The 16,192-nt window shown below is 41.2% G+C and overlaps 2 protein-coding genes across 6 annotated transcripts in view; both read right to left on the minus strand.

The window, feature by feature from the left end:
• plch1 (phospholipase C, eta 1) overlaps positions 1–8,285 on the minus strand; it is a 60,893-nt gene extending 52,608 nt beyond the window's left edge. For 2 of the 4 annotated variants that reach the window (XM_019874363.1, XM_019874360.1), the window contains exon 1: positions 8,063–8,282. The gene's annotated coding sequence lies outside the window, so the exon portion shown is untranslated. Of the gene's footprint in view, positions 1–8,062 lie in introns of all 4 variants that reach the window. The other 2 variants (XM_019874366.1, XM_019874365.1) reach the window with 1 other exon arrangement.
• Positions 8,286–11,758: 3,473 nt separating this feature from the next.
• On the minus strand, positions 11,759–15,044 carry c18h3orf33 (c18h3orf33 homolog (H. sapiens)). Of its 2 annotated transcripts, none has more exons than XM_019874397.1 (5): positions 14,845–15,044; positions 14,620–14,679; positions 13,634–13,793; positions 12,163–12,323; positions 11,759–12,090 (listed from the first exon to the last, which is right to left on the minus strand). In XM_019874397.1, the coding sequence occupies exons 1-5, from the start codon at positions 14,980–14,982 to the stop codon at positions 11,833–11,835; spliced, it is 777 nt and encodes a 258-aa protein (XP_019729956.1). In that variant the 5' UTR covers positions 14,983–15,044; the 3' UTR covers positions 11,759–11,832. The 2 variants fall into 2 exon arrangements, with proteins under 2 accessions (XP_019729956.1, XP_019729957.1); XM_019874398.1 differs by having other exon boundaries at positions 11,759–12,087; positions 14,845–15,043.
• Between the last annotated feature and the right edge of the window lie 1,148 nt (positions 15,045–16,192).

Below are 16,192 nucleotides of genomic sequence, written 5' to 3' on the forward strand. Positions count from 1 at the left end.
CTCGGTTTTCGAACGTCTCGGTTCTCGACAAATTCGGTTTTCGACCAAAAATTTTGAGATTTTTATGCCTCAGATAATGAACAAATTTCGGTTCTCGAACAAACTGAGCACACTTGAATGCACCATTTGACTCCTCTCGCCTTCCTTACAAGAGGAAGTGAGGCTTCCTCGTGTTGCTTTCCATTGTGAGCAGACGTGTTCAACAAACATTTTTATTTTAAAAAGAGCGTGGTTTCGGTTTTCGAACAGCCTTCTAGAACGGATTATGGACGAAAACCGAGGTTTGACTGTATCTTTAATAGGGAATCACAATATCACTGTTTTTCAGACCAATATCGGCATTCACTCTGAGAACTGTTACCTCGAGTATTTTGATATATAAAATTACTTTATACAATTAACACAATGACAAAAAATATGAACAAATACCTTTCTTTCTGAATCAGATGGTGGTTCGCTGATGTGTAAAGCTGCCACAGTTCAGCTGAGGACAACTTTTTTTTTCCCCTCAAGTATCAGTGTTTGATACCGGCAGCGTCCACGAGTACTCGATACCATAAAACAAGGCTATTGGCCCCATGCAAGTACTCAACAGTCCCGAATCTTCAGCTATGTTGCTGTTTCTGAAATTGTCTCGGAGCAAGGTGTTCTGCATGACTGCCCCATTGGTGCATAACTGAGGGGATAACTAACGAAATAAACACTTGGATATCATTTTTTTTCACCCATGGCATGACCAACTCAGGTGGGCAAAGATCCAGAGCTACTTTCAAGCGACAGCCTGACTTTCTATGGAAAACACTGTCACACAGAGGTACCATCAAGCAGAAGCGCCCCCCCTCATCCCACATGGGTGCACCAACCCTGCTAGTATTCCATCAATTAATCTAATACATTGTATTTTGCATTCAAATGTAATCCAAAATATTTTTTGATTGTTTAATAACAAGTTGTTTTTTTTCCATTTTGACCACATTTGACCACAAATACGCCTACATTTGACCTCATTCAATGACATCAGAATTGAAAGAGCAACAGGTTAGCAATTGTCATGTATTCAAACAACTTGCCTTCAAGTAGAAGTCGAAGTCTAAGTTGTGAATTATCTTGTGACAAGCAAGGATTGTTTTTTCCAACCACCTGTTAATGAGGCAATTCTTCAATATCAATGTTCAGTTGCATTGATTCAGTACACAAGCCTATTTTTAGACACCTGGAAACAGTTTTAAAATGTGTAAAGTGTGTGTCCACTTTCACATTCACATCACTAGGAAGAATACAAATCGCCTTCTTGCTCTCCTGCATATAAGTGCAAGTAACTCGAGGAGGCTTCTCATCTGTCGTTGGGGTCTCAAACCTCACGGGAATCTCCTCAGTTCTCCCTCCTGGGAAAGCAAGCCAGCTTGAAAATAATAACATTTTGCCGCGACACACTTGCTGTTGCACGCCATCGCTCATGACCCTGACAGGAAATAGGTTGACGATGCCCCCGAGTGAGCGTTTTACCGAGGTGGACATTCAAGATAAAGTGAAGTCACACAACTGAATCAAATACGCCTACATTCCTATAAGCATGCATGTTAGCCTAATTGACGACTAAATCGTCCATAGGTTTGGATGAGAGTGGGAATGGTTGTTTGTCTCCATGTGTCCTGGGCCTGGATTGACAAACGACCAGATATAATGAATCCAGATAGTCATCCATCCATCCATCCAATTTCTGATCCGCTTATCCTCACAAGGGGTGCGGGGTGTGCTGGAGCCTATCCCAGCCGTCTTCGGGCAGTAGGCGGGGGACACCCTGAACCGGTTGCCAACCAATCGCAGGGCACACAGAGACGAACAACCATCCGTGCTCACACTCACACCTAGGGACAATTTTGAGTGTTCAATCAGCCGGCCATGCATGTTTTTGGAATGTGGGAGGAAACCGGAGTACCCGGAGAAAACCCACGCAGGCCCGGGGAGAACATGCAAACTCCACACAGGGAGGCCGGAGCCGAGATCGAACCCAGGACCTCCGCACTGTGAGGTCGACGCGCTAACCACCACGCCCAGATAGATCAAAAAGATGCAAAACCAAAAGTGTTTCTATCTTACGATTAACATTCATAGTGGATGTTTGGCCTCATCAAAGTACCGGTTTACCACTTATCCCTGTCTTTGACCTGTTTGAAGTCGCCATTGTCTTGCTAGCACATGGCTATGAGAATTCTTAGTTTGCATGTCACATCCACACAACCCAAATGACCCATTACATTCACGTAATAAGACAATGACCTGATAACTCCGGGCACAAAAGGAGCAGCATCTGTCCCACCCATATTGACACATGTCACAGAGCACACTATTTTAATGCCACCAGCTGTCATTTGCAAATTAAGCAAATGCCAGTCATTTTCCACTCAAATGTTCCCAAATACATCATAAATCAGTAGAGTAATAAAATGAAAAAGAATGGTGGAATGCCAACCACTGAAGTCATATCAACACAATTGTTGGGATTCTATTTACTGGTCACATTTGAGCAGTTCATTAGAATGTTGACGATTTGACAGATATGTGTGTGAAGAATAAAAAAACAATATTCACAAAGATATATATATTTTTTACCGACAGTTTCATTGATAAATAACCGTTCTGTATTAAATATAAAATACAGGATAACAATAAAAAGAAAATGGGCTACATTTTCTGAATCTGGTAGGGCACTGCCCCTCCTCCTGTCTTGAATGCAGAGTCAGCACTGTTGCAAATACATGGAACAGTTGCAGGTGTGTTTGTGTTCCTGCACACAGCCTGTTTATACAAAAAAAAAAAAAAAAAACAATAATAGAAAGGAAATTAATCTTATCTGAGAGGAAACTGAGGGCAGCAAGAAGTTGGGAGTTTGAAAGGAGACAGGAGGCAGCAAGAAAAGCTTGCAGTGGGCATCGTGGACGTCAGAGGTATGGTATATACTCTTTACTTTTTTCAATTTCTAGCCGAGCGTGTTATAATTAGGGAGAAATTATTAATCTTTTAGACGAGCAATGCCAGCCTTGAGAAATAGTACCAACTAGCATCAAGTGAGTACAACCGTTTTGGTACTGAGCAGCGCAAAGGAGGGAAAAATGTCTCAGTCGACATCCTCCTGCAGCAAAAGCCAACGATGAGGGACATAATGAGCGAGAGGGCCATGCTGTTCCACACAGTGAATGAGTGACCTGACCTGTAATAGCTTGTTAAACAGTTATCAGAAGAGAGAGCAAACAGTCTGTTGTCAGCTACACACACAGACACACAGGCTGAGTGGCTTCCGCGGAAAACAGAGGTCAAGTCAATGACATAAGGTCTGCTTTATGATGATGCAGTTTGTAAAATCAAACCACTCGCATCATTTGGTACATCTGTAAAGTCTTCTAAAGTATTCTGCTATAGCAGGGGTGCCCAAACTTTTTGGACCAAAGATCTACTTTTCGATCAACTAACCTCCCGGGATCTACCCTTACCGGCACGCGCGCGCACGCGCGCACGCGCGCACACGCACACGCACACGCACACACACATATCGTAGCTCACACGTACCCTTTTAAAGTGCTTCCCTGGGCCTTCCTAGATTCCTATTCTTTGCCCGTGCCCTCAGTGAATTGTACACGAAGCAAACTCTGAATGAGAATAATGACGATAAAAGATAGAGCGAAACAGCTCTGATCACAAGCTGCAATAGCAGACTGCTGAGCGCTAACAACTTCCGGTGATGTAATCACGCGCCACTGTAAATTCAAGATTTACCTGCTTTATTTTATTTTTTTAATATATTTTTTTTTTTTTTGTGAAAATGAGACTGATAGGATGATTAGGGTGCAGCGTATATTAACACAAAAATATATTACTAACATGTACAAAGACACACAAATGGTTGTTTGTTTTTTTTTTCTCCTCGACACTCCTCGGATCTACTTGGGACCTGTCTTAGATCTACCAGTAGATCAGGATCGACGTAATGGGCACCCCTGTGCTATAGGATCGTGCAAATTAATACATCTGTGCCTGTGTCAGTCAAATCTCAGCATCAATTTTCCTTTAAAATTTAATTTAATTTAAAGTAACAGTAGTAAGAGTATGGACAAGTGTATTTATTTCACTAGGAGGCTTTTCTCTAGATTTCTGTTTGAAGCACCTGAGCGCAAATGTGAAGTGAATTCAGAGGATTCGTTTTTAAAAACATTATGCATGTTTGACGGTAATTGCTGAAACATGCCAATGCTGAGAACTATGTCATACTCAACTGTGGAGATAGAATCTTAAATAGTTTTTCACTATTTCAGCTTTTTGCAATTTTGGGTCGTGGCTAAACCGGCACCCCATCACACGCTTTGCAATGTGACAAAAGTGAACCCTCCCCAACTATATAAGAACTTGAGCGCCTTTGTTCACATAAGCAATTGTGACATGCAGTGTGCTGATTGGCTACGACTACACCCCGAAAATGAGTCTTCCCTTTGGATAGCCTGCTGGCATGCCTGTTTTAGAGAGCCTCGAGTGAGTGCGTGCACATCATGGAGAGAAGGCGGGAGTGTGAGGTGAACAGAAAAAAAAAAAAGTCTGACTTGAAAACCAGCATGTGCACCAAGGCTTTGGACTGACATGGCCACTTTAGAGCGCCTCATAGTCACAGCGTCAAAAAGTTCTGCGAGGGCCTGCTGGAATTAATTTTCAGCCACTGGAGGCTTTAAGCAGTTACGTTTTCAATCACGTCACTATGCGGAAGCCTATGAAAGATGCAATACAAGGTAGCATCCAGTGTTCCACGTCGTAGTAGAGGTACACTGTATGATTGACAGTTGACAGCTGAACGAGGCTTGGTTTCAATGCATTCAGTGGTTCAGTCATTTTGGTTATTTGTTTTACATATTTGACATTGTTTTTAAATCCATCCATTTTCTAATCTGCTTGTCCTCACGAGTGTCACGGGCATTTTTTTTTCATCACTCAAATTTGGCGGGGCTGTTCGCGACACTTCTTTGCGGCGTGTCAAATTTAGAGGTCATTTTCATCTATATTTTGGTAGAACCTGTTATCATCAGTAAATGCTTTCTTGTTCAATCCAATTTGAAGTGCAGTCTGGAAAAACTGTGTAGTCTACAAGGCTTGCTGTGATGCTTCTCCTTCAATTTAAGGGACCAATTCAGTACAAGGTTCGTAACCATTTTGAGTATCCTTTTGTAATACTGGTTTACATAGGACAGCGACAAAGAATGAAAATGGTCAAGCAAGGTCTGCTTCCCAGAGGTCTTTGACCTGATAAGGGGACACAGCAAGCCTGGAAGAAACAGCGAGGTTACTGAGGGGTCAGAGTCACGTTACGGGGGGGTTGGGGGGGGGGGCGGATAGTCATGCGGACTATCTCACGAGCTTCGCAGTCGTAAAACCACAAAAATGTGGATCTGTCGCTCTCTCTTTCCACGTACATCTTAGAATTGTTGAAAACAATGGAATTAAATGAATAATAAATAAAGTACATGGATCTTATGTGTGTGGTCCTGTCTTGCTTTACGGAAGAAATGAGATGTGTGTAAGGTTTCAGATCTATTTCAAATACTCTCAACTTTCACGCCTATTTTCCAGAACTGGGAGGAACGTAAGTGTGACATAAATTCAAGTCACAAGGAAGTACGGCAGAAATAAAGTCAGTGTTAAATTACCGGGTCCAAAGTTCTATGTTTGGAGCCGTTGAAACATCGTGACAAAAGCGGTGGTACAATTTGAAGTTGAAGCAAACTTTTCTGGAAGAAAATTCCTCAAAAATTAAACTTAGAGATCAAACCATGTGTGACATCATGCAAATTTCATCAGACATCAGCTCAGTTAGCATTTAAATCATTAACTTGTATGGACTGAGACCTAGAACAAATGAAGCAGCTTGAAATTCTGATCACACAATCATTTCTACGTGGAAAATCGATTGTAATGATAACTTGGAAAGTAACCAGCATCATAGCTCAGATTGTGTTCAACTTTGGAGTTACCACTGTAATTGACTGATCTTTAGTTCGACTATCAAAGCTCATGTTACACAAGGTACAATATGAGGTGCATAATCTAACACAAGCGCACACAACTCAATTGTTTATTTTTACTTTGCCCCTCAAAATAACGATTTTTTTTTCCATCGGAGTCGTGCAGGTTATAATGGTCAATATTCTTAACCATCAGATCAACGCTCACATCTGTCCAACATGGCTCGTGGAGCTTCAGTTATTCATGAGAGTTCAGAGCGCCCACATGCAGCGGCTCGCGTTACCCCGTCCTACAACTCTACACTAGCAAACTGGTACACTGCTCACAATAGTTTACTCTCGCCACAACAAGGGAGTCACTTTACGACTGAAACATTCCATCTCACGCGCACACACACGCACACACACACACACACACACACACACACACACACATGCATGAATAAGAACTCCATGGCAGAGGTGAATACTAAATACGTCCATGAAAAAATATGATCCATCCATCCATTTTCTGAAGGGGGGGGGGGGGGGGCTGGAGCCTATCCCAGCTGTCTTCGGGCAGTAGCCGGGGGACACCCTGAACCGGTTGCCAGCCAATCAAAGATTTATTATTGTGTTTCGTAGGGCTTGTTTTTTCTCCAGCAAATTAGGTTTTCAGAAGCCTGAATGTAATAACAATATATAATATTTAATTTAGTAATATATTTAATCATATTTATGAAATAAGAGTTGGGTTTAGCAAAACGCCTTCATGTGTGGAGTTTGCATGTTCTCCCCAACGTGGGTTTTCTCCAGCTACTCTGGTTTCCTCCCACATTCCAAAAACATGCATGACAGGCTGATTGAACACTCTAAATTGTCCCTAGGATCATTGGGAACGCAGATGGTTGTTCGTTTCGATTTGCTGGCACTACTGGCCAACCTCGACACCTTTTTTTTAACTGCAGTCTATGTGAAATGCAAATGCATTCTACAACATCCCAATGTTGATTGGAGTTTAATTGATTTTACTAATCATCACCAACATTACTATACATTCAATGCACTAGTAAAATAATTATGCAATAAAAGTATTTCACATGTTAAAATGAAATTGCACCTAAATAAATGCTTGAAATCAAACACTTCTAAAAGATCAAATGTAACTGTATGAAAAGTTACGTGGTCCTCAACAAATGCATTGTACTGGATAAAAATAAAAATAAAAGTTGAGAACACTGTAACATTATGCACGTTATTATTTCAGTGATTTTTCGCAAATAATTGGTACCCAACATGAACTATGTCAGCTAATGTGCGTTGAAAACTTTGATGCTCATTCTGCAGATGTGCCATGAAAAAGCATGCTCTCACTGACCATACATAGTCCATGCACGGGCCATACGTTCCATCGCCCTACTCGCCAATGCACGTTGCCGCATGATGGCACCGGCTCACTTATTAAATAATATTAAAAACAAATAATACACTGGGCTTGATGTTTGGATGACGTAACATAAAAAAAAATCCCCCCAAAATTGGCTCCTGTCTCTTTAATTCACTTTATCCTCCTCATTCATCCAACCACAGAGAGCCACTCAATTCAAACTGTAGAAAAATCCCCAAGGAATCGGGTCTCTCTAGCTGGGGGGTGGGTGCCCCCATGTCTGGGATGACTACCGGCTTGAGTGTAGTAAAGGTCTTTGTTAAGCTGTCCTGCTGCTGAAAATATCTGCTGTTGAGGCACAATGGCGACAAACAGCCACATGTGAGCTCAGCACTGAGCAGTCAATCTTTAATTAGTGATTGCATTTTTAAAAAACGGGGGCCGGGGGGGGGGGGGGGGGAAGATGGCAGGCCTCTTTTAGGGCTGCTAAACTGTTCCGAAAGTGCAGGAAAAAAAACCTGAACGATGTATCAAATGTACTTTATTCTGATTTACTCCATAAAATAGTCCCACCAGGCCCCAAGCTAATTATGTGTGTCGATGACTGACAGACATTAACTTGATTACAGTGTCCAAATGGCCACTAATAAAGCAGATGCCATGCAGTGTTTTGTTGTTTTCTCAGCTCACTTACCTTTTCAGCTCTTGACAGCTCCCTCACAAAGTCCTGACATCCTCAGCAGAATTCTCCTTCTTTCAGGTATCCATCCATAGTGTGTCCAAGACAACTGTCTATACGTCGCAGAAGTCAGGGATGCTGCCACTGGTTTTTCTTTCACATGTGAAGAGAAACCCAACAGGACTTTTGTGGTGTGTGTGTGTGGGCAAGGTAGCAGCCACCACCACCACCACAACCTCGAGCATGGTGCCTTATTCAAACAGTGCTCCCGGTGTGGAAACACTCGTGACCTGGAAAACATGGAGTGGATTCACCAGTGTGGATTCATTCACTTCACAGTACCAGAGAAGGAGAGACTTGGTTCGCAAAAAAAAACATATTTATGGCAAAAGTTGTTCATTCGGTTACTGTTCTTGTTCATTAAAAGTGACAGTTTTAAGGTAATTTATGTGAGAAAAAAATATTTAGAGACCCCTCTTTAACTTGGAAGGTTGGGGGATGCAAGGATAGGGTAATTCGTAACTGAGGTAAAATAAAATAAAAAAACGTTTATATGAGTATATGGAAGGTATAGGAAATAGTTAATTATAAATAATGAATGTTCATTGTTAAAATCCATTATTTATAATTAATACAATTATAATCAACAAACGGCCCGGTGGAAAAACTGGTTAGCGTGTCAGCCTCACAGTGCAGAGGTGCAGGGTTCGATTGCGGCTCAGGCCTTCCTGTGTCGAGTTTGCATGTTCTCCCCGTGTTTGCGTGGGTACCCTGGTTTCCTCCCACATTCCAAAAACATGTGTGGCAGTTTAATCAAAAACTTTTGATCAGGGGTACTCAAACTTTTTTAACCTAAGATCTACTTTTCAATCAACCAACCTCCCACGAGGGACCCGTTACCGCGCATGCGCGCATACGCACACACTTACACACGCATGCCCTAAACAACTGTAATGTCCTTTTCAGTCAACAGCAAGTGACAAATTGGCTGCCCCCTGAGATGGATAAAACAGGGTGGAATTTGCTGCTGAATTCATATTCCACAAACACAATATTCATGGGAAAGCCATGTTTGGATTAATGGGGCTGCATATTATTGTTGACATTTTTTTTACTTGACTCCCGTTTAAATGTATTTTTAAATTGTTTAGTTTTAGTGATATGTTTTATTTGTTTACAATGAGTCAGTGAACAGATCATTTATATGATACACAAACACCAAAAAATAAGTCAAATACTGTATAATCATATAAAAATTCTAAATTAATACAAGACAAAAATTACTTATTCACATATTTGTGTTATAATGAAATGGTTGCCTTCTGACTCACTTACTTAATATTGTGCTCTGGAATGAACATGGAAAATAATCTTGTCCAGGTATAAGGATGTGTGTGTGTGTGGGTGTGTTCTCAAGATTTGCTTGGGTAAAAAAAAATTTTTAAATGTGGGCCATGACTTGATGTCTATGAAAAAAATGACCCACTGAAACCTCCTCAAATCAAAGAGAGATTATCCCAAATCAGTAAGAAGTAAGTTTAAGGTGCAAAGTTCACACATCCCAACACTTTTGTCCATGTTTTCAACAGCTTGACCCCAATTCTGTGTCTTGAGGACTTGCCTTGGTGCATCTTGGCCATGGTTTCCTTCCCACTCCTCTCAGTGTGACAGTACAAAGTCTGGCAGCCCATAGATGCACCTTACAATTTAAACCAGACATCCAATGGCGAGCCTCCTCAGCCTTAACAGTCACTCGTGACATTTGCACAACAAAGGAAGGCCCTGGTTGATTCATCAACGCCCCCACCCTCCCTCTGTCCATGCTCTTCACACACACCCCCTTTCACCTCCTTTCGCTTACCCTGGTGACTCCTCCTCCTCTTGTCTTTTGTGCTTGGTGACCAAAAATCCGCCTGTGACCCTCCTCCTCCTCCTCCTTCTCCTCCTGGGCCGCCACTAATCTCCTTGTGTGCCCGTTGGGATTGAGTGCTTCAGTGCACCCGCACGGGACACAACGCGCTCTGGTCTCATTTGCAGAAAAGCGTCTGTGTGGTGTCATTTTGGTCCGCATGTAAACACAGATGCGGGGAATTTGCTCTGTTTGACAGTGATCACTCATTAGGTAAAACATATTTTGCTTTGTGGGCAATTGACATAATTTTCTTCTCGCATTTCAGCGCTAATGCATCCATTAGGATCCCAACCCCACGTCCCCACAGACACACATACAAGGTTCCCATGGGGTTGGAGTAGGCTTTGTATTTCACATTGAGTGGCTCTATAGCAACAGTGATCTCACAGGAGGGGCAAGTGGACCACGCGGTATCCAGAGACACACATGCACACACTGATTTTTTTTGACTTGTGAACACAAATTTGGCATGCAAATGTATAATGGCAAGGGACTCAGCAGTTTGCACATAAGTAAATATTCTTCGAAAAAAAGAAACTTCAATCCGTTTATTGCCACCCTCAGATGAAGTTACTTTCAAACTAAACATAAAACAAAGAGAACTGCGTGTTTTATAATTCCGCTAGCATTATTAACATCCGTTGGGAAACACGGTAAGCACACAGGCTAACAATTAGCATTTTTGTGTTGGTGTTGTTACTCTTTAAACAATGGATATATTTACACAAAATGGGTACTAAGAGGCATATATTATTTACCCTCTGCGAAGATTGACTAATATTACTTCCGTGCTGAGAAGGTGAGAGAGGAGCTGGCCATGTCACGACCAACTGAATGAGCAGCACAGGAAGCACCGAAGGAGAGAGAGTGACAACAAAATGTTTATACTGTATTCTGTTTTTGTGTTGGTGTTGTTACCCTTTAAACAATGTATATATTTACACAAAATGGGTACAAAGAGGCATATATTATTTACCCTCTGCGAAGATTGACTAATATTACTTCCGTGCTGGGAAGGTGAGAGAGGAGCTGGCCATGTCACGCCCAACTGAATGAGCAGCACAGGAAGCACCGAAGAAGAGAGAGTGACAACAAAATGTTTATACTGTATTCTTTTATTTGCACCAAATAGTTATTTTACTAGTATATATGTTTATCAGCATAATGTTATAGAATGCTAGAAGTTCCTTCTGGCTTTTTCTCTATTTATTTTGATGTTCGCTAAATGTCTGAATGCACAGAGTGGTTGCTTCCCAACCTAGAGTTTGGTGATTTGATCCCCGGCCATTGCGACCATGTCCAAGTGTCCTTGAGCAAGATACTGAAACCCCAAGTACAAAAAGTTAATAATTAATTCAGTCAAGGACGGTATGGGGGTAGACTCGTTAGCACGTCCACCTCACAGTGCAGAGGTGCAGGATTCGATTCCGGCTTTGGCCTTCCTGAGTGGAGTTTGCATGTTCTCGCCGTGCCTGCGTGGGTTTTCTCCGGGTACTCCGGTTTCCTCTCACATTACAAAAACATGCATGACAGGTTATTGGAACAGTCTAAATTGTCCCTAGATGTGATTCTAAGTGCAAATGGTTTTTCGTCTATGTGTGCCCTGCGATGGGCTGGCAACCAGTTCAGGGTGTCCCCCGCCTACTGCCCGAAGACAGCTGGGATAGGCTCTAGCATGCCTCCGACCCTCGTGGGGATAAGTGGATTAGAAAATGGACGAATGGATAATTCAGTCAAACATTTGACTGAATGTTTGATGTTTCTCATTTGCTGGCATTATTAACTGTGACCAGAATTTAACATGGATTGAATTTACTTTAAATGTAAAGTAATTCACAAAAGAAAAACAAAACAAAGAGGTTGTATCTACTCATCAGGTCTTCCGAAAGATCCTCCGTATCAGTCGAAATAATGCATTGTGCCGCACAATCTTGACGACCCTTTTCCATTGGCTCTCCTCCTTCCACAGACCCAAACGCTTCTTCTCGGCTTTGACCTCTGCCCTGTGCAGCCGCTTGTGCAGACGCCAGTATAAGCGAGTGTCTGGCGAGAGGCCAGTGACCGGAGCAGTGCGGGCGAGACCCAGACTCAGGGCCTGTTCGTTCACTGAGCGGCCCCAGGACGACCCCTGCTGGACAACAGAGGGAGCACAAGTAGATCAAACATGGTTTGGGTTATTTGATGGGAGAAAAGAAAAGCTCACCTTGTTGTGGGTCACAAAACAGTGCAACGTGTCGTCTTGTCGGCTAATTAGCTGCAACCACACCGTCTGAGTGGGAAGTACGCTCCTCTGCAGCCATAACTTGCCATCTGCCGTCAGATCCACGCCGGCCAGGTTCACAAGCAAGGGTGAGGAGGGTACACCTGACCAGACAAATGAACACAACATTTAAGTACAGAAACTGGACAAGGGCCTACACCACAATTTTTACTGTTCTTAATTTTTTTTTTTATTTACTGGGAATTTAACAAAATATATTCATAGTGTAGAAATATCAATCTCATCTATCTATCCATCCATTCATGCCAACGCAGCGCATTTATTGCACTTCAACGTCTGCGACCGGTTATATACTACCAGTATTTTATTTGAATAGGGTTCTTCATCTGCTTGTTATTTGTTTCAATTATTCAATTTATGTAATTATGACACTGTGACCTTTTTTTAAAACAGACATACAAGGAATATACCATCTTAAAAAAAAAACAACTAAAACTAATATAAATACTAATAAAAACTAAACTAAAACAAGGCATTTAAAAGTAAACGATAAAAAATTTTAAATTTAAACATTTAAAAATAGCTACCGGTAATTAATGTTATTATGACTTCAAGATGGAGCAGCGAGCGTGGCTGCCTTTACAGCAGCTCCTGTACTTTTTGTTCTTCTACTTACTTCCTTTCATAACTTTGCTGCTGTAAATTGGGAATGTCTCCATTGTGAGACAAATCAAGGTTTATTATTATTATCATAACTGAATTTGAACTAGTAAAAATGAAATCAAAAAATAAAATGAGAAACCCAAAACTATGGTAGCCCTGCTTACAACTAGAGTAACCTTATTTGGGGTCAATCAGAGGCAGTTTATATGAATTAAAAACTGTATCAAGTTAAGTCAAGGCACTCGTATGTCAAGTCACCACCATATTTGTGGATTGCTATTACAGTATTTGCGACAGGGTTCGGTCGCTATCCCTGGTGAATAGTGGAGGTTCACTGTCGTAGTCATTGTTGCAACTGGTATATAAGGAACACATGTGTAGTCTCGTGCAGTTCGTCCTGGTTGCGGTGCATGACAGGCACATCTGAACAGTCAGCAGTTTTTATGGCGTGATAGTCCAGTTTGTCCTTCACGATGTTGATGGAGCGCATACGTAAATAAAGACACTCACACACACACACACACACACACACACACACACACACACACACACACACACACACACACACACACACACACATATAAAATGACACTAGCCATGATTTGGTAATTGAACTAATGTGCTGAATACACACTAGAAATGTCACAGTGACATGAGAAGAGGAAGCTGATGTTCCTACATTAGGCAATCATACTGAGAGACAAAATGAGTCTGTGGATTTGATGCTTTGCATTTACCAGTGTTTCTGGCACATTAAATTGATGGTGTCGTGTCATGTCATACGGATGACCTTTGTGTTTGGTGAGTAAAGGTGACAACAGAGGCAGAGAAATAGGCACGTGTTCCACTTGGAGGCTTTGCTCCTTGACGGAATGAACTCTCCCGCGGAGGCTGACGTTGTTCTCCACGAAACGAGCGGGAATTTCAGACACTGCTTGAAATTTGGTGATCTGAGGAAGAGACCATTACAGGAGATTTAAAACCTTTACACACCTTAGATGCCAGGTTTTTGTGATATAAAAAGATGAGACTAATATCAATCATTTCAAAATGTTTTCCGCCAATTATTGTGAGCGATAGCCTGTACAGGTCAATTGAAAAAATAAGTTAACTTTTTGTGAGGGGAAGCAAAATTAAACAGAGATGATGTAGTAGCAGAAGTGTGCACACACTCTTATAACTATGAATGTGGCTGTCTTCAGAATTAACACAGACATTCAAGCTTATGTTAAATGGGAGTCAGCACAAACCTGCCAACATTTAAAACACCGCCTATTAACCTGTAATGTTTAGATGTTCTAGTAGGCTTTTCCTGGCATAGATACAGAACTTGATTATGTATCTATGTCAGGAATTTTATTTAAGGAAGTTAGGCTTCCCAGTCAATGACTTCCTTTTTGAAATGGTTGCAATCAATTACAGCGGAATCTCAAAAGTTGAACTCAATCTGTTCCATGATTTTGGTTAATTTCCAAGTTGTTCTCATTTTAAAAAACACTTACCCATTGGAAACAATTTAAAGTGGATGAATTTGCTTCAGGTTCAGTCCTTATGTGTTCATCCTTTATATAAGGGCTCGGCAAACGTTTGTGTGACAAGTCGGCCAGGTTGCTAGATTTGCATAATGTCCCACGTGGTCTGCACTCGAAGTAGACTTCGGTGTCACATTTTTCCAGAAAATCCTGGTTGGACTGTAAATGTTACCACAACTTGTGGACCGCTCTGCTGTGTGTATGAAGCTGCTGTGTGAACTCTTGTGACAGGTTGAACTCTTACCAGTTTGATGCTCCTTGCAATTAGAATCACCCCAGCAAGAGCAAGCCCGCCACTTATGCTCTGTTTGTGAGACAAGAGGTGTGTTATGATCGAGACATTGTCACAAAAAACAGAATGCATGAAGTTGTGCACAAATGGTTCGAATGTGTAGAGCTTGCATGTTGTCTACAACCCCAGTGGAAGAACCATATTGTTGTACGACTTCGGCGTTCAGGAGGTTCCTACCCGCACAAGTGTGAGGTTGTCATCTACCAACCAAGAGATAGTAGACACGATGTTGTGTGACGCCCTGTTTTGTCGCTGTGTTTGTGGCTCGTGCCTTCTCCCATCCTCAGTTTGTGTTTCTCTGCTGGACTCCCGCATGTTGTTGACATGTCGGTTGTGAGGTTGCGGTCGCCGGAAGTCCCGCCCTTTCTTCTTTCTCCGCCTACGTCAGTCTCCGCCCTGTGGACTCATTTGCAAATGACACGCTGACGTCCAAGTGCACGAAAAGGCGTCATTAGACACGTAAAATATTGTAATATTTTTCTTTTGTATGTATTACAAGAATACATCCGTCGAGGTAAAGAGGCGGGTGCATATGCTCAGACATATTCTTTACTCACATGTTTTTTAATCCCCAGACTAAGCGACAGGATATTTGGATTTGGCGATTTGCAAATCATGTCATCCATCATTTTGACAAAGAGCATATGTTTTGAATTTTTTTTTAATGGAAAAAATGTAATGCCCCAAAAAATTGCACAGTAACAGGAATAATTTTGCATCTCGGATTAAAATATGTAGCAAATACATTTTTATGGATTTTTTTTTTTTGCATTTATATATTTTTTCATTATCTCATACTCATCATTATTTTGTTGCAACTCCTTTTAAAATTTGTGGGGAACAGATATAAGAAATGTGAATGCTGTAGCACACACATTTATTTTTAATCTGACAATATTATGTGCCCCTATGAGTCATTGTACAATGAATGAAACTTGTGCCCCCTCAACAAACCAAAACTAGACAATGTTGAAAAGCTGAAGCTGAACTGAAATGCTGAGAAATTAATGTTGAAATGTACAATGTGAGACTTCTAATGTTTTAATCTGTTCAGAAAAGTGCTAACACGAGTGAATAATAAACGTTTAGTAGCCTATATGTAATATCCTTTTCAATTTGGACATTTTCTTTTTTTTTTTTTAATAGAAATTTTGGAACTGCAAATAGTTCCTCAGATGGCCTGAATGAGGTCAATTTTTGAATTTGCAATGGTTTTAATTGGTCAAGAAATGTAAAGCGTGGTGTTAGTATGTCTTAAATTAGGATTTTTATTGAGAAAATTTGGGAATTTAGGGAATTTGATTTGATTTTTTTTTGTAGATGTTCCGAGTAAGTTTAATAATTTGAACCTGAAAGTGTTTAACTTGGTCAAGAAATGTGGAAGGGGGGATTATGTAAAACATCATTTAATTGTGTGAACAGTGAAATTGTGGGAATTGTACTGTGAAAAGTGTAGAATTTAGGGAACGTGAGAATTCTCAGAATATAAAATAGTTTGAATTGGTCACGAAATATGGAAGTGGGA

The sequence above is a fragment of the Hippocampus comes genome, unplaced genomic scaffold (assembly GCF_001891065.2).
Source record: "Hippocampus comes isolate QL1 unplaced genomic scaffold, H_comes_QL1_v1.1 scaffold125, whole genome shotgun sequence".
In the NCBI taxonomy this organism is placed as follows: Eukaryota; Metazoa; Chordata; class Actinopteri; order Syngnathiformes; family Syngnathidae; genus Hippocampus; species Hippocampus comes.

Coding starts and splice junctions, on each gene's coding strand:
- c18h3orf33 (XM_019874397.1), bottom strand. CDS start 14,982: ATGCGGGAGTCCAGCAGAGAAACACAAACTGAGGATGGGAGAAGGCAC. Junction 13,794..14,619: donor TTGCAAGGAGCATCAAACTG/GTAAGAGTTCAA, acceptor TCTCTTCCTCAG/ATCACCAAATTTCAAGCAGT. Junction 12,091..12,162: donor GTTTTGTGACCCACAACAAG/GTGAGCTTTTCT, acceptor TCTGTTGTCCAG/CAGGGGTCGTCCTGGGGCCG.